Here is a 17551-nt window from a genome sequence, read left to right as displayed (position 1 = left end):
CCTCCCTGGACCCCCCCCGCCCCCATAACCCCCCCCATTTTGGGGGGCCAGGGACCCCCCCCGCCCCATAACCCCCCTGTACATGGGGGGCTGGGACCCCCCCGGACCCCCCCCAGTGCCCCATAGCTGTGGCCCCCCCTCGTGCCCCATAGCACCCTGAGCCCCCCCCACCTATGGGGCAGCCCCATAGCCCCCATAGCCCCCCCGGCACCTACATGTGGGGCAGCCCCATAGCCCCCCCAGCCCCCCCGCACCCCTGGGTGCCTACCTGTGGGGCAGCCCCATAGCCCCCATAGCCCCCCCCAGGCACCTACTTATGGGGCAGCCCCATAGCCCCCATAGCCCCCCCATAGCCCCCCAACCCCCCTGGACGCCTACCTGTGGGGCAGCCCCATAGCCCCCCCATAGCCCCCCAACCCCCCTGGACGCCTACCTGTGGGGCAGCCCCATAGCCCCCCCATAGCCCCCCAACCCCCCTGGACGCCTACCTGTGGGGCAGCCCCATAGCCCCCCCATAGCCCCCCAACCCCCCTGGACGCCTACCTGTGGGGCAGCCCCATAGCCCCCCCATAGCCCCCCAACCCCCATGGGTGCCTACCTGTGGGGCAGCCCCATAGCCCCCCCAGCCCCCCAGCCCCCAGGGGTGCCTACCTGTGGGGCAGCCCCCCGGCGAGGGCGCCCGCCAGCCCCAGCGAGGGGTCCAGCCCCACGGCCTGGCACAGCCCCATGGCGCCGGCGAGGACCAGCCAGCTGCGGGCGCCGCCGTGGGGCAGCGCCAGCCCCCCGCGCTGCGCCCCACGTCACCCTCCGCCCCACGGCGGGGACCCCCACGGCGGGACCCACGGCCACCCAGACCCCCAGCTGGGGCCCCCCAGGGACCCCAGACCCCCACCCAGGGACCCCACAGTGCCCCACAGCACCCAGACCCCCACCCAGGGACCCCCCCGGTGCCCCACAGCGGGACCCACGGCACCCCACGGCCCCCAGACCCACAGCCAGGGACCCCCAGGGCCCCCCAGACCCACAGCCAGGGACCCCACGGTGCCCCACGGCCACCCAGACCCCCACCCAGAGACCCCCATGGCCCCCCAGACCCTCCCCCAGGGACCCCACGGTGCCCCGCAGCACCCAGACTCCCACCCAGGGACCCTCAGGGACCCCCAGACCCATAGCCAGGGACCCCCACGGCACCCAGACCCCCACCAAGGGCCCCCAGGGACCCATCCAGGGACCCCCTGGACCCCCCCCAGACCCCCCCAGGACCCCCAGACCTCCCCCCAGGCTCCCCAGGGACCCCCTGGGACCCCCAGGGCCCCACCCATGGCTCCCCAGATCCCCCCCAGGGCCCCCAGACCCCCCCAGGCCCCCCAGGGACCCATCCAGGGACCCCCTGGACCCCCCCCAGACCCCCCCAGGACCCCCAGGGACCCATCCAGGGACCCCCTGGGACCCCCAGACCCCCACCCATGGCTCCCTGGGGCCCCCCAGATCCCCCCCAGGGCCCCCAGACCCCCCCAGGCCCCCCAGGGACCCATCCAGGGACCCCCTGGGACCCCCAGACCCCCCCCCAGGCCCCCCCGGCCCCCCCCCCCGGCGCGGGCCCTACCCGCAGGCGCGTGGTCCAGGCGCGCAGCGCCGCCAGGCAGAGGTGACGCAGGGCCCCCCCCGGCCCCCCGGCCGCCCCCGACGCCCCCAGCGCCAGCCCGAAGGCCTGGGCCCGCCGCGCCTCCGCCATGCTGCCGGCAGCCGTCAGCCCCGGACGCCGGGGCCCCCCCCAGCCCCGACACCTGGAACCCCCCTGACCCGGACGCCTGGGCCCCCCATGGCCCCCGCACCTGGGAACCCCCCTGACCCGGACGCCTGGGCCCCCCATAGACCCCACGCCTGGGACCCCCCTGACCCGGACGCCTGGGCCCCCCATAGACCCCACGCCTGGGACCCCCCGACCCGGACACCTGGGCCCCCCATGGCCCCCGCACCTGGGAACCCGCCTGACGCCACGCCTGGGCCCCCCCCCGACCCGAACGCCTGGGCCCCCCATAGACCCTGCGCCTGGGAACCCCCCTGACCCGGACGCCTGGGCCCCCCATAGACCCTGCGCCTGGGAACCCCCCTGACCCGGACGCCTGGGCCCCCCATAGACCCTGCGCCTGGGAACCCCCCTGACCCGGACGCCTGGGCCCCCCATAGACCCTGCGCCTGGGAACCCCCCTGACCCGGACGCCTGGGCCCCCCAGCCCTGACGCCTGGGCCCCCCCTGACCCGAACACCTGGGCCCCCCATAGACCCTGCGCCTGGGCCCCCCCCCGACCCGAACACCTGGGCCCCCCATAGACCCTGCGCCTGGGACCCCCCCACACTGCCCCGGACACCTGGGTCCCCAAATGCCCCCCTCCCCCCTCCCCGTGTCTGGTTTCCCTGCGCCCGGACGCCTGGGCCCCTCCCCCGGACGCCTGGGCCCCACCCAGCCAGGTGCTCAGCATCCCCGGACACCTGGGCCCTCCTCCATCCCCCCCCCCCCCCCCGGGACGCCTGGGCCCCCCTGGCTGGAGCATCCCCCCCCCCCACTTAGGCCCTGCGCTCCCCCCTCTCCCGGACGCCTGGGCCCCCCGGACGCCTGGGCCCCCCCGAGCCGCTCCGAGGCGCCTCAGCATCCTCCGAAGGGCCCAGGCGTCCGGGTCCTACCCCCCCCCCTCCGGGCCGTACCGTGAAGGGCCCAGGCGTCCGAGGCGGCTCCCCCCGCGCCGGGAGGGCCCAGGCGGCCGGGGGATGCTCGGCCCCTCCCCCCGCCGCCCGGGGGGGCCCCATCGATCCCCCCCAGCGTCCCGGCAGCCCCCGCGATGGGGGGGGGGGAGGGGAGCGGGGAAGGGGCCCAGGCGTCCGAGCCCCCCCCCCCCGGGCCGCCGCTCACCTTGAGCAGCGGCGAGCTCGCAGCAGCCCCGGCCCGCCGGGGCCCAGGCGTCCGAGGGGCCCAGGCGTCCGGGGGTGGGGGGGGCGGGGGTGTCCCCCCCCACACGGCTGCGGCGGAACGGCCCCTCCCCCCCCCCCCCCCGCCCGCGCGGGGCGGGGCCCGGACGCCTGGGCCCCCCCCTCCTGGACGCCTGGGCCCCTCCCGGACGCCTGGGCCCCCCCCCCGGACGCCTGGGCCCCCCCCCCGGACGCCTGCCCCCCCCCCGGACGCCTGGGCCCCCCCCGGACGCCTGGGCCCCCCCTCCTGGACGCCTGGGCCCGCCGGGAAGCGGCGCGGGGGGGGGGGTGTTTGGGGGGGCTGGAGGACACCTGGGGGGGGGGCGGGGCCGCCCGGACGCCTGGGCCCTCGCTGGGGGGGGAGGGGCGCTTCCTCCCCGCAGCTGGGGGAATCCAGGCGGGGGGGGGCGGGGGGGGGACAAGGGGACAATGGGGACAGCAGGGGACAATGGGGGACAGTGGGGGACAGTGGGACAATGGGGGTGGGGGGGCTGGGGACAACGGGGGACAATGGGGGGCCAGGGACAAGAGGCAGCGGTGGGGACACTGAGGGGACAATAGGGGACAATGAGAGGCAACGGGGGACAATGGGGCAACGGGGGACAATGGGGGACAAGGTGACAACGGGGGGCTGCTAGGGGACAGGGCCAGTCGGGGGGGGGGGACATGTGGGGCCGGGGACAAGGAGGGACCATGGGGGCCCATGGGGCTGGGGACAACGGGGGACAGTGGGACAATGGGGTCGGGGACAATGGGGGTTGGGGACAATGGGGACAACGGGGCGACGCCCCCCCCCCCCCCCCCAGACACAGACACAGATGCAGCGACGGAGCCTTTATTGAGCACCGGGGGGGGGGGGGCGCCGGGGGGGGCACCCAGGGGTGCTGGGGGGGTGCCCGGACGCCAGGGTCCCTGGGGGGGGGTGTCCCCTGGGGGGGTCCCGGGGGGTTCCCGGACACCGGGGTCCCTGAGTGGGGGGGGGGTCCCCGAGGGGGGGGGTCCCGGGGGGGTCCCCGGACGCCGGGGTCCCGCCGCCCGCTCTCCACCACCCCCCGCACCAGGGTTGCAGCGGTGACACTGGTACAAGGGTTGGGAGAGGGCGGGGGGCGGGGGGGGGACCCCGCGCGGGGGGACACGGGGGGACACGGGGACACGGGGACAGGGACGGGGGGGACACGAGGGGACGGGGACAGGGACCCCGGCGGGACGGAGACGCGGGGGACGTGGGGGGACACGGGGACACCGAGATGGGGACCGAGATGGGGACGCCGCGATGGGGACAGGGACACAGGGACACGGGGACACAGGGATCCGGTGGCAGGGACATGGGGACGGGGACGGGACACGGGGACGGGGACGCCGCGATGGGGACACGGAGACGGGGACACGGGGACCCCGAGATAGGGACAGGGACCGCGATGGGGACAAGGACCCAGTGACGGGGACCATGATGGGGACAGGGACCCCGTGATGGGGACACGGGGACCCCGCAATGGGGACGGGGACCGTGACGGGGATGCGGGGACACTGCGACGGGGACGGGGACAAGGGGACGGGGACGGGGACACCGCAACGGGGACACGGGGACACCGCGATGGGGACAGGGATGGGGACACCCAGACGGGGACACTGCAGCGGGGACCCGAAATGGGGACAAAATGGGGACAGGGGACCCCGAGATGGGGACAGGGGACCCCAAAATGGGGACAGGGGACCCTGAAATGGGGACAGGGGACCCCGAGACGGGGGGAGGGCGGTGTCGGAGCAAGGTCACCCGGACGCCTGGGCCCCTTGGGGGGGGGGTCAGTGGGTCCCGGGGGGGGGTCAGAGTGGGGCCACCCAGACACCTGGGTCCCTTGGGGGGGGGGGGTCAGTGGGTCCCAGGGGAGGGGGTCAGAGTGGGGCCACCCGGACGCCTGGGCCCCTGGGGCAGTTGGGGGGGGGGGGGTCAAGCCAGGGGCTCCCGGACGCCTGGGTCCCTGGGGGGTGGGGGTGGGGGGTCGGAGTCGGGGGGGCCCGGACGCCTGGGCCCCTCTTACCCTGGGGTGCCGGCGGGCGGGTGCTGGGTCCCCCCCGGCCCCGGTGCTTTTAAGGCCGCTCCCCACCCCCCGGCCCCCCCCCCGCGGGAAACGTTTCCTCCGGTGCCTCATAAACAGGAAGAGGAGCGGGGGGGGGGGGGGGGGCAGGCAGGGCCCAGGCGTCCGGGCCCCCACCCAGCCCCGCCGAGGGACCCAGGCGTCCGGGTTCCCAGGCCTCCGCCCTGCGCCGGGGCAGCTGGGCCCCCACCCATTCCCAGCGAGGGGCCCAGGCGTCCGGGTCCCCCACCCATTCCCAGTGAGGGGCCCAGGCGTCCGGGTCCCCCACCCAGCCCCACTGAGGGGCCCAGGCGTCCGGGCCCCCCACCCATTCCCAGCGAGGGGCCCAGGCGTCCGGGTCCCCCACCCATTCCCAGTGAGGGGCCCAGGCGTCCGGGCCCCCCACCCATTCCCAGTGAGGGGCCCAGGCGTCCGGGTCCCCCACCCAGCCCCACTGAGGGGCCCAGGCGTCCGGGCCCCCCACCCATTCCCAGCGAGGGGCCCAGGCGTCCGGGCCCCCACCCATTCCCAGCGAGGGGCCCAGGCGTCCGGGCCCCCCACCCATTCCCAGCGAGGGGCCCAGGCGTCCGGGCCCCCCACTCCACTCCGGACAAGGGACCCAGGCGTCCCCAGGAAATGGGGGGAGGGAAGAGGCACCATGGGCCCCCCCAAACCCCCCCGAACCCCCTGGGCCCCCCCAAAAGTCCCCTGTCACCCCCCCCGGCCTCCCCGTCGCCACCCCCGGGGTCCCCCGTCACCTCCTGGAAGCCCCCAAACCCCCCCGAGGCCTCTCGTGGGCCTCTACGGGCCTCCACGGGCTCCTATAGGCTCCTATATGGCCTCCACGGGCTCCTATAGGCTCCTATATGGCCTCTACGGGCTCCTATGGCCTCCTGCAGGGCCATACGGGCTTGTGCGGGACTCTGCGGGCCCCTATAGGCTCGTACGGGCTCCTACGGGCTACCGAGAGTCTCTGCGGGCCCATATGGGCTCCTACGGGTTGCTACAGGCCTGCCGAGGGCCTCTGCGGGCTCATATGCGCTCGTATGGGCCTCTACGGGTTTATACGGACTTGTATGGGCCTTTACGGGTTCATACAGTCTCATACAGGCTTTTATGGGCTCCTGCGGGCCTCTGCGGGCTCGTACAGGTTCGTACAGCCTCCTGCGGGCCTCTGCGGGCTCGTGCGGGCCTCTACGGGCTCCTATGGGCTTGTACGGCTCATGCGGGCCTCTACGGGCTCATACAGGCTCGCACGGGCCTCTACAGGCTTGTAGAGGCTTGTATGGGTGTCTACGGGCTCCCGCGGGCCTCTACGGGCTCGTACGGTTGCGTATGGGCCACTGTGGGCTCCCGCGGGCTCCCGCGGGCCTCTACGGGCTCGTGCGCTTGCATGCGGGCTCGAGCAAGCCTCTACGGGCTCCTACGGGCTCCTAAGGTCCTCTATGGGCTCTACAGGCTCATACGGGGTCGTACGGGCTCGTGCAAACCTCTATGGGCTCCTATGGTCCTCTACGGGCTCGTGCGGGCTCATTCTGGACTCTGTGGGCTCGTACGGGTTCGTACAGGCCCGTTCAGGCTGCCACGGGATCATGCGGGCCCGTACGGGCTCGTGCGGGCATCTACGGGCTCGTGCGGGCTCGCTGTGGGCTCTTACGGGCTCATGTGGGCCCGTACGGGATCCTGCGGGCTCATACGGGCCTGTACGGGCTCGTGCGGGCCTCTACCGGCTAGCGCGGGCTCGCGGCGGGCTCCTACGGGCTCGTATGGGCCTGTACGGGCTCGTGCGGGCTCGTGCGGGCCCGTACGGGCTCCTACGGGCTGTAGCGGACCCCTGAGGGCTCCTACGGCCTCGTGCGGGCCTCTACGGGCAGGCACGGGCTCGCGGCGGGCTCCTACGGGCTTATGCACACCTGTACGGGCTCGTGCGGACCTCTACGGGCTCGCACGGGCTCGCAGTGGGCTCCGACGGGCTCGTGAGGCCCTGTACGGGATCCTACGGGCTCGTACAGACCCATATGGGTTCGCACGGGCCTGTACAGGCTCGCACGTGCTCGCGGCTTGCTCCTACGGGCTTGTGCAGGCTCGTGCGGGCGCATACGGGCTCGTGAGGGACTCTACGGGCTCGCACGGTCACGCGGCGGGCTCCTATGGGCTCGTGAGGGCCCGTACGGTGTTGTACGGGTCTCTAAGGGCTCGCACGGACACGCGGCGGGCTCCTACGGGCTTGTGCGGGCCAGTACGGGCTCGCACGGGCGTGTACGGGCCTCTACGGGCTCGCACAGGTTCGCGGCCCACTCCTACGGGCTTGTGCAGACCTGTATGGGATCCTACGGGCTCGTACGGGCGTGTACGGGCTCGTACGGGCCTCTACAGGCTCGCACGGGCTCACGGCGGGCTCCTACGGGCTTATGCAGACCTGTACGGGCTCGTGCGGGCCTCTACGGGCTCTTACGGGCTGGCGGCGGGCTCTTACGGGCTCGGCGGGCCTCTACGGGCTCATACGGGCTCGCGGTGGGCTCCTACCGGCTGTAGCGGGACCGTGAGGGCTCCTACGGCCTCGTGCGGGTCTCTACGGGCTCGCGTGGGCCCGTACGGGCTCGTACGGGTGTGTACGGGCCTCTACGGGCAGGCACGGGCTCGCGGCGGGCTCCTACGGGCTCGTGCGGGCTCGTACGGGATCCTACGGGCTCGTACAGGCCCGTATGGGCTTGTGCGGGCCTCTACGGGCTCGCGTGGGCTCGCAGTGGGCGCCTACGGGCTCGTGCGGGCGCGTACGGGCTTGTATGGGCTCGTGCGGGCCTCTATGGGCTCCTGTACGGGCTTGCACAGTCTCGTGGTGGGCTCCTACGGGCTTGTGTGGGTGCATACGGGCTTGTATGGGCTCCTGCGGGCCTCTACGGGCTTGTACGGGCTCACGGCGGGCTCCTATGGCCCACTCCTACGGGCTTGTGCAGACCTGTATGGGATCCTACGGGCTCGTACAGGCCCGTACGGGCTCGCGTGTGTATGGGCCTCTACGGGCTCACACGGGCTCGCGGTGGTCTCGTATGGGCTCGTGTGGCCCTGTACTGGCTCGCTTGGGCTCGCGGCTTGCTCCTACGGGCGCATACGGGCTCGTGCGGGCTCATACGGGCTCATGAGGGCTCGTGCGGGCCCGTACATGCTCGTGCGGGCCTCTACGGGCTCACTCGGGTTTGCGGCGGGCTTCTATGGGCTTGTGCGGGCTCGTACGGGCGTGTATGGGCCTCTACGGGCTCACACGGGCTCGTAGTGGGCTCCTACGGGCTTGGCGGGCCACTACGGGCTTGTACGGACACGCAGCGGGCTCCTACGGGCTCCTACGGGCTTGTGCGGGCCCGTACAGGCTTGTGCGGGCCTCTACGGGCTCGCACGGGCTCTCGGTGGGCTTCTACGGGCTCGTGCGGGCCCGTACGGGCTCTTACAGGCGTGTATGGGCCTCTACGGGCTCTCGTGGGCTCGTGGCGGGCTCCTACAGGCTCGTGCGGGCTTGTACGGGCTTGTACGGGCTTGTGCGGGCCTCTATGGGCTCGCGTGGGCTCGCGGCAGGCTCCTACGGGCTCGTGAGGCCCCGTACGGGATCCTATGGGCTTGTACAGGCCCGTATGGGCTCGCGCGGGCCTGTACGGGCTTGCACTTGCTCGCGGCTTGCTCCTACGGGCTCGTGCGGGCGCATACGGGCTTGCACGGGCTCTCGGTGGGCTGCTACGGGCTCATGCGGGCCCGTAAGGGATCCTACGGGCGTGTATGGGCCTTTACGGGCTCCTACGGGCTCGCGGTGGGCTCCTACGGGCTCGTGCAGGCGCGCACAGACTCGTACGGGCTAATGCGGGCCTCTACGGGCTCGCACGGGCCTCTACGGGCATGCGCGGGCTCGCGGTGGGCTCCTACGGGCTTGTGCGGGCGCGTACAGACTCATACGGGCTCGTGTGGGCCTCTACGGGCATGCGCGGGCTCGCGGCGGGCTCGTACGGGCTCATGCAGGCACGTACGGGCTCGAGCGGGTTTGTACGGGCCTCTACGGGCTTGAGCGGGGTCGCGGTGGGCTCCTACGGGCTCATACAGGCGTGTATGGGCGCGTACCTGCTCACGGCGGGCTCCTAGGGGGCTCTATGGGCTCGTACGGGCCTCTACGGGTTCGCACGGGCTCGCGGCGCGCTCGTGTGGGCCCGTGCAGGCCCGTGCGGGCTCGTGCGGGCTCACGGCGGGCTCTTACGGGCTCGTGTGGGCCCGTACAGGGTTGTACGGGCTCGTGCGGGCTCGTACGGGTTCGTGCGGGCTTGTGCGGGCTCACACGGGCTCGCGGCAGGCTCCTCCGGGCTTGTGCATGTGCGTACAGGCTCGTACGGGCTCGCATGGGCCTCTATGGGCTTGCACGGGGTCGTGGCAAACTCCTTCGGGCTGCTATGGACCCGTACAGGCTCGTGCTGGCCTCTAGCGGCACGTGCGGGCTCGGTGCGGACTCCTACAGGCTCGTGTGGCCCCGTATGGGCTCCTACAGGCCCGTATGGGCCCGTATGGGCTCGTGCGGGCCTCTACGGGCTCGCACGGGCTTGCGGCGGGCTCCTATGGGCTCGTGCGGCCTCCTACGGGCCTCTAAGGGCTCGCACGGGCTCGCTTGGGCTCCTATGGGCTCGCTTGGGCTCCTATGGGCTCTTGCGGGCCTCTACGGGCCTCTATGGGCTCATACGGGCCTCTACGGGCTTGAGCGGGGTCGCGGTTGGCCCCTACGGGCTTGTACGGGCATGTACGGGCGCGTATGGGTGCGTACGGACCTCTATGGGCTCGCACGGGCTAGCGACGTGCTCCTACGGGCTCGTGCGGGCTCGCGGCGGGCTCCTACGGGCTTGTGCAGGCTTGTACGGGCTCGTGTGGGCCTCTACGGGCTCACACGGGCTCTCGGCGGGCTTCTACGGGCTCGTGCGGGCTTGTACGGGCTTCTACGGGCTTGCGGCAGGCTCCTACGGGCTCGTGCAGGCCAGTATGGGTGTGTATGGGCCAGTATGGGCTTGCACGGGCTCGCGGCGGGCTTCTACGGGCTCATATGGGCCTTTACAGGCTCGCACGGGTTCGCGGCGGGCCTGTACGGCCTCATGCAGGCACGTACAGTCTGGTACGGGCCTCTACGGGCCTCTACGGGCTCGCACGGGCTCGCGGCCGTCTCCCACGGGCTCGCGGCGGGCCCATACGGGGTCCCATGGGCTCGTACAGGCGCGTACGGGCCTCTACGGGCTGCTTCGGGCTCGTACCGGTCCGTACGGGCTCCTCCGGGCTCCCGCACGCCTGTACGGGCTCGTGCTGGGCATCGCAGCGGCCAGTATGGGGGGTCCAGTTTGGAGCAGCGGCTCCCCAGTAGAGCCCCCAGTTTGCCCCAGTACAGCCCAGTGCGGTCCCATATAGCCCCCAGTTTGCCCCAGTTCACCCCAGTGCAGTCCCGTCTAGCCCCCAGTACAGCCCAGTGCGGTCCCATAGAGCCCCCAGTTTGCCCCAGTTCACCCCAGTGCAGTCCCGTCTAGCCCCCAGTACAGCCCAGTGCGGTCCCATATAGCCCCCAGTTTGCCCCAGTTCACCCCAGTGCAGTCCCGTCTAGCCCCCAGTACAGCCCAGTGCAGTCCCATATAGCCCCCAGTTTGCCCCAGTTCACCCCAGTGCAGTCCCGTCTAGCCCCCAGTACAGCCCAGTGCAGTCCCATATAGCCCCCAGTTTGCCCCAGTTCACCCCAGTGCAGTCCCGTCTAGCCCCCAGTACAGCCCAGTGCAGTCCCATATAGCCCCCAGTACAGCCCAGTACACCCCAGTACAGCCCAGTATAGAGCCCACTACACCATCACGGACCCTTTAAGCCAACCCCCCCCCCCAGCTGCTTTCCTGGGGCGAAAAACTCTGGTTTTGGGCAAAAGCCGCGGCACCGCCGGCAACGTGGCGGGCGGCGGCCAATGGGGAGGCGAGCCGGCCCCCCCGCCCCGCCCCCACCTGGGCACCGCCGCTCCCCATTGGCTGGGGGGGAGGTGGGGGCGGGGCGGGGCGGCCGGGACCCCCCATTCGGGCGGGCGGCGCGGGCCGGAGCGGAGGTGCAGGGGGGGCACTGGGAGGCACTGGGAGGCACTGGGAGGCACTGGGAGGCACTGGGGGAACTGGGCTCGGGGGGGCCGTTGGCGGGGGAGGGGCAGCTCTGGGGGGGACATGGGGGAGGGGCAACTGGGGGGGACTGGGAGCGACTGGGAGTCATCTGAGGAGCCACTGGGGTAACTGGGAGGGGTCTGAGGGGCCCCTGGTGGCAACTGGGGCAACTGGGAGGGTCTGGGGGCAACTGGGAGGGACCTGAGGGGCAACTGGTGGCCACTGGAGGGGTCTGAGGGGCCACTGGGGGCAACTGGGGCAACTGGGAGGGTCTGGGGGCAACTGGGAGGGATCTGAGGGGCAACTGGGAGGGATCTGAGGAGCCACTGGTGGCAACTGGGGCAACTGGGAGGGTCTGGGGGCAACTGGGAGGGACCTGAGGGGCAACTGGTGGCCACTGGAGGGGTCTGAGGGGCCACTGGGAGCAACTGGGGCAACTGGGAGGGTCTGGGGGCAACTGGGAGGGATCTGAGGGGCAACTGGGGGCAACTGGGAGGGTCTGGGGGCAACTGGGAGGGATCTGAGGGGCCACTGGGGGCAACTGGGGCAACTGGGAGGGTCTGGGGGCAACTGGGAGGGATCTGAGGGGCAACTGGTGGCTGCTGCAGGGGTCTGAGGGGCCACTGGTAGCAACTGGGAGGGGTCTGAGGGGCAACTGGTGGCCACTGGGGCAACTGGGAAGAGTCTGGGGGCAACTGGGAGGGATCTGAGGGGCAACTGGTGGCAACTGGGGGGGTCTAAGGGGCAACTGGGGCAACTGGGAGCCATCTGGGGGGCACCTGGGGGGATGAGGGGGGCAACGGGGGGGTCTGAGGGGCAAGTGGGGGGGTGGGGTCGTTTGGGGTCATTTTGGGGCGTTTTGGGGCCTCTGGGGACAAACTGGCGGTTCGGGGGGGCCCCGGGGGCCTCGTGGGGCCGTTTGGGGACCCGGGGGGGCATTTGGGGACACGTAGGGGCATTTTGGGAGTGTTTTGGGGTCAATTGGGGCCATTGGGGGCCATTTGGGGGCATTTGGGGGCCATTTGGGGACCTGGGGGGCAATTGGGGGCCATTTGGGGGCATTTGGGGGCTGTTTGGGGACATGGGGGCAATTGGGGGCCATTTGGGGGCTATTTGGGCCATTTTGGGTGTCACTTGGGGACACACAGGGGCATTTGGGGGCATTTGGGGCCATTTTGGGGCCGTTTGGGGCCATTTGGGCCTTTTTTGGTGCCACTTGGGGACACACAGGGGCATTTGGGGGCCATTTGGGGCCATTTTGGGGCTGTTTGGGGCCATTTTGGGGCATTTGGGGGCTATTTGGGCCATTTTGGGTGCCACTTGGGGACACACAGGGGCATTTGGGGGCCATTTGAGGGCATTTGGGGCCATTTTGGGGCCGTTTGGGGCCATTTGGGGGCATTTGGGAGCCACTTGGGGACAGGTGGGGCATTTGGGGCCATTCTGGGGCCATTTGGGGGCTATTTGGGCCATTTTAGGCACCATTTGGGGCCATTTGGGGCCATTTGGGGGCTATTGGGGCCATTTGGGACACCATTTGGGGACACATAGGGGCGTTTGGGAGCATTTGGGGCCATTTCGGGGCCATTCTGGGGTGGTTTGGGGCCATTTTGGGGTGGTTTGGGGCCATTTTGGGGTGGTTTGGGGGCATTTTGGGGTGTTTGAGGCCATTCTGGCACCATTTAGGGGCCGTTTCGGGGTGTTTCGGGGCAGTTTTGGGGCTTTAGGGGCCGTTTCGGGGTCCGCCTGACCCCCCCCTCGCCCCCCCCCCCCCAGCATGGCGGGCGGGGGCTGGTGGTGGCTGGCGGCGCTGTGGCTGGCGGGGGCCGAGCCGGCGGGCGAGGGGGGGCCGGGCCGGCGACCCCCCCACGACCACGCGCGCGGCTTCGCCTACGACCACGAGGCCTTTCTGGGCGCCGAGGGGGCCCGCGAGTTCGAGGCGCTGCCGCCCGCCGAGAGCCGCCGCCGCCTCGGGTAGGGCCGGGCCCAGGCGTCCGGGGGGCCCCCAGCCCCCACCCCCGGCCTCGGTATCCTCCCGGGGCCCAGGCGTCCGGGGACCCCCCTGTACATGGGCCTCAGTGCCCGGGGACCCCCCTGTACATGGGCCCCGGTGTCCGGGGGACCCCAACCCCCCCCAACCCCGTCCTCCCGGGGCCCAGGCGTCCGGGAAGCCCCCAACCCCCACACCCATCCTCCCTGTCCTCCCGGGGCCCAGGCTTCCGGGGACCTCCCCGTACATGGGCCCAGGTGTCCGGGTGGGGCTGGGGTGGCCTGGGTTCCCCCCCATGTCCCCCCATGTCCCCCCATGTCCCTCCATGTCCCCCCATGTCCCCCCATGTCCCTCCATGTCCCCCATGTCCCCCATGTCCCCCATGTCCCTCCATGTCCCCCCATGTCCCCCATGTCCCCCATGTCCCCCCATGTCCCCCATGTCCCCCCATGTCCCCCCATGTCCCTCCATGTCCCCCCATGTCCCCCATGTCCCCCATGTCCCCCCATGTCCCCCATGTCCCCCCATGTCCCCCCATGTCCCCCCATGTCCCTCCATGTCCCCCCATGTCCCCCATGTCCCCCATGTCCCCCATGTCCCCCCATGTCCCCCATGTCCCCCCATGTCCCCCCATGTCCCCCCATGTCCCTCCATGTCCCCCCATGTCCCCCATGTCCCCCATGTCCCTCCATGTCCCCCATGTCCCCCATGTCCCCCATGTCCCCCCATGTCCCCCATGTCCCTCCATGTCCCCCATGTCCCCCCATGTCCCTCCATGTCCCCCCATGTCCCCCATGTCCCCCATGTCCCTCCATGTCCCCCCATGTCCCCCATGTCCCCCATGTCCCCCCATGTCCCTCCATGTCCCCCATGTCCCTCCATGTCCCCCATGTCCCCCATGTCCCCCCATGTCCCTCCATGTCCCCCATGTCCCCCCATGTCCCTCCATGTTCCTCCATGTCCCCCATGTCCCTCCATGTCCCTCCATGTCCCCCATGTCCCCCCATGTCCCTCCATGTTCCTCCATGTCCCCCATGTCCCTCCATGTTCCTCCATGTCCCCCCATGTCCCCCATGTCCCTCCATGTTCCTCCATGTCCCCCCATGTCCCCAATGTCCCATGTCCCCATGTCCCCGCATGTCCCCCGTGTCCCTGCATGTCCCCGCACCCCCTGTGATGCCGTGTCCCCCCGTGTCCCTCCACGTCCCCGTGTCCCTGCATGACCCCCGTGTCCCCATGTCCCCCCACATCCCCGTGTCCCCGCGCCCCCCATGACGCCATGTCCCCCCCCGTGTCCCCCCCCCGTGTCCCCAGGCTGCTGGCGGGGCTCATGGACGGCGACGGCGACGGGGCGGTGACGGCGGCCGAGCTGGGGGCCTGGCTGAGGCGGCGGCGGCAGCGGGGCCTGGCCGAGAGCCTGAGCAGGGGCCGGGCCCGCTGGGACGGCGACGGCGACGGAGCCCTGGCCTGGCCCGAGTACCGCCGGCAGGCCTACGGCCACGGTGAGGGCCGCCCCGGACGCCTGGGCCCCTTCCCCGGACGCCTGGGCCCCTTCCCGGACGCCTGGGCCCCCCATGGTGGGGTGGGGAGGGAGGGGGACGCCGGGGCCCCGCCGCCATGGCGGCCTTGGCCTGGCCCGAGTCCCGCCGGCGGGGCTACGGCCACGGTGAGGGTCGCCCCGGACGCCTGGGCCCCCTCCCGGACGCCTGGGCCCTTCCCCGGGTGGTGGGGGACGCCGGGGCCACCCCCGGACGCCTGGGCCCCATGGGGGGGGGCGGGACGCTGGGGGGGCCCTGGGTCCCTGGGAAGGGGGCTGGGACTCCTGGGCCCCCAGTGAGGGGGGGTCCTGGACACCTGGGCCCCCATAGAGATGGGGGGGGGCTCCCGGACGCCTGGGCCCCCAATGTGGGGGGGGCTCCCGGACACCTCGGACCCCATGGAGGTAGTGGGGGGCTCCCGGATGCCTGGGCCCCCAGGGGAGCTAGGATCAGAGCAGGGGTCCCCCGGACACCTGGGCCCCCAATGGGGAGGGGGGGTCCCGGACGCCTGGGCCCCCATGGAGATAGTGGGGGGCTCCCGGACGCCTGGGCCCCCAGGGCGCTAGGCTCCCCGCGGCGCAGGGGGTGCGGTCCAGCTCCCCCGGACGCCTGGGCCCCTCCCGGACGCCTGAGCCCCTCCCGGACGCCTGGGCCCCCTCCCTCCAACGCGCAGACGAGGACTTTGGGGACGTGGCGGACGCGGCCAAGTACCGGCGCTTGGTGGCCCGCGACGAGCGGCGCTTCCGGGCGGCCGACGGCGACGGCGACGGGACGGTGACGGGCGACGAACTCGCCGCCTTCCTGCAGCCCGAGGAGTTCGAGCACATGCGGCTGGTGGTGGCGGCGGTGAGCCGGACGCCTGGGCCCCCGCCCGGACGCCTGGGCCCCCTCCTGGACGCCTGGGCCCCCCGTGGCGCGGCCACCGCTCACCCCCGTGTCCCCCCCCCCAGGAGACCCTCGAGGACATGGACAAGGACGGCGACGGCTACGTGCAGGTGGACGAGTACATCGGTGAGGCCGGACGCCTGGGCCCCTCGGTGGGGGGTGGGGGGGTAAGGGGGCAGGGCTCGGACGCCTGGGTCCCCACATGCCCTGGTCTGGGTGCGCCTGGGGACCTCGCTCGGACGCCTGGGCCCCCTGACACACCTCACCAGGACGCCTGGGCCCCCTGACACACCTCTCCCAGACACCTGGGTCCCCTTGCGCCCTTCGCCCGGACGCCTGGGCCCCTTTGGGCACCTTTCCCGGATGCCTGGGCCCCGTGGGGTGCCTCTCCCGGACACCTGGGCCCCCTGGGGCTCCTTGCCCGGACGCCTGGGCCCCCCAGGCCCCCTCACCCGGACACCTGGGCCCCTGGGGCTCCTCACTCGGACACCTGGGCCCTCTCTCCCGGACGCCTGGGCCCCCCGGGCCCCCCCACCCGGACGCCTGGGCCCCTGGGGCTCCTCACCCGGACGCCTGGGCCCCCGGGGCCCCCTCACCCGGACGCCTGGGCCCGCAGGCGACATGTACGCGGGGGAGCCGGGGGCGCCGGAGCCGAGCTGGGTGCAGACGGAGCGGGAGCAGTTCGGGCTCTTCCGCGACCTGGACGGCGACGGGCGCCTGGACGCGGCCGAAATCGCTCACTGGCTGCGGCCGCCGGCCGCCGACCCGGCCCAGGCCGAGGCCCAGCACCTGCTGCACGAGGCCGACGCCGACCAGGTGCCGGACGCCTGGGCCCCCCGGATGCCTGGGCCCCCTGCGTGGGGAGGGGAAGGGCTCCCGGACGCCTGGGCCCCTGTGTGGGGAGGGGGACGGAGCGGGAGGCCCAGCACCTGCTGCACGAGGCCGACGCCGACCAGGTGCCGGACGCCTGGGCCCCCCGGACGCCTGGGCCCCCTGCGTGGGGAGGGGAGGGGGTCCCGGACGCCTGGGCCCCCCGGGGGGGAGTTGGGGCGGGAACAGGGGATCCTGGACGCCTGGGCCCCCTGTGTGGGGAGGGGAGGGGGTCCCGGACACCTGGGCCCCCCCGGACGCCTGGGCCCCCCTGGGGGGGGATCCCAGACGCCTGGGCACCTGCGTGGGGAGGGGAGGGGCTCCCGGACGCCTGGGCCCCCCTGGGGGGGATCCCGGACGCCTGGTCCCTGCGTGGGGAGGGGAGGGGGTCCCGGACGCCTGGGCCCCCCCCGGGTGGGATCCCGGACGCCTGGGCCCCTGCGTGGGGAGGGGAGGGGGTCCCGGACGCCTGGGCCCCCCCCGGGTGGGATCCCGGACGCCTGGGCCCCCAGGGGAGTTGGGGCAAGAGCAGGGGCTCCCGGACGCCTGGGCCCCCCGGACGCCTGGGCCCCCAAGCCCTAACGCCCCCCCCTCGCCCCCCCCCAGGACGGGCAGCTGACCAAGGAGGAGATTTTGGGCAAGTGGAACCTGTTTGTGGGCAGCCAGGCGACGAGCTACGGCGAGGACCTCACGCGCCCCCACGACGAGCTCTGAGCCGGACGCCGGGGCCCCTCGGACGCCTGGGCCCCTCCCGGACGCCTGGGCCCCTCCTGGGACGCCTGGGCCCCGCCGACGCACGGCAGCGCAATAAAGAGCCGGGGCCGCGTCTCCCCCCACCTCCACCTGCCCCCCGCTGTCATTGGGCCCCCCCCAGGGTTTTGGGGCCCCCCCCGGGGTTTTGGGGACCCCCCCGGACACCTGGGCCCCCCCCCCGGGACGCCTGGGTCCTGCCCCGGACGCCTGGGCCCCGCCGAAGCACAGCAGCGCAATAAAGAGCCGGGGCCGTGTCCCCCCCACCTCCACCTGCCCCCCGCTGTCATTGGGGCCCCCCTGGGATTTTGGGGACCCTCCCGGGGATTTTGGGGC

At 72.9% G+C, this 17551-nt stretch overlaps 1 protein-coding gene and 1 long non-coding RNA gene across 2 annotated transcripts; one reads left to right on the top strand and one right to left on the bottom strand.

The window, feature by feature from the left end:
* Positions 1-657: 657 nt before the first annotated feature.
* Positions 658-3032, bottom strand: LOC135326758 (uncharacterized). The gene is made up of 3 exons (XR_010387023.1): positions 2912-3032; positions 1607-1736; positions 658-788 (listed from the first exon to the last, which is right to left on the bottom strand). It is a non-coding gene; the product is annotated as an uncharacterized LOC135326758 (long non-coding RNA).
* Positions 3033-11060: 8028 nt separating this feature from the next.
* On the top strand, positions 11061-17307 carry LOC135326756 (reticulocalbin-3-like). The gene is made up of 7 exons (XM_064504524.1): positions 11061-11133; positions 12959-13156; positions 14487-14674; positions 15384-15556; positions 15661-15721; positions 16212-16411; positions 17072-17307. The coding sequence occupies exons 2-7, from the start codon at positions 12960-12962 to the stop codon at positions 17177-17179; spliced, it is 927 nt and encodes a 308-aa protein (XP_064360594.1). The 5' UTR covers positions 11061-11133; position 12959; the 3' UTR covers positions 17180-17307.
* The last annotated feature ends 244 nt before the right edge of the window (positions 17308-17551 follow it).

This window comes from Dromaius novaehollandiae, unplaced genomic scaffold, assembly GCF_036370855.1.
Source record: "Dromaius novaehollandiae isolate bDroNov1 unplaced genomic scaffold, bDroNov1.hap1 HAP1_SCAFFOLD_188, whole genome shotgun sequence".
In the NCBI taxonomy this organism is placed as follows: Eukaryota; Metazoa; Chordata; class Aves; order Casuariiformes; family Dromaiidae; genus Dromaius; species Dromaius novaehollandiae.
The sequence above is the reverse complement of the archived record's forward strand: the minus strand, read 5'-3'. Positions and strand labels throughout refer to the sequence as shown.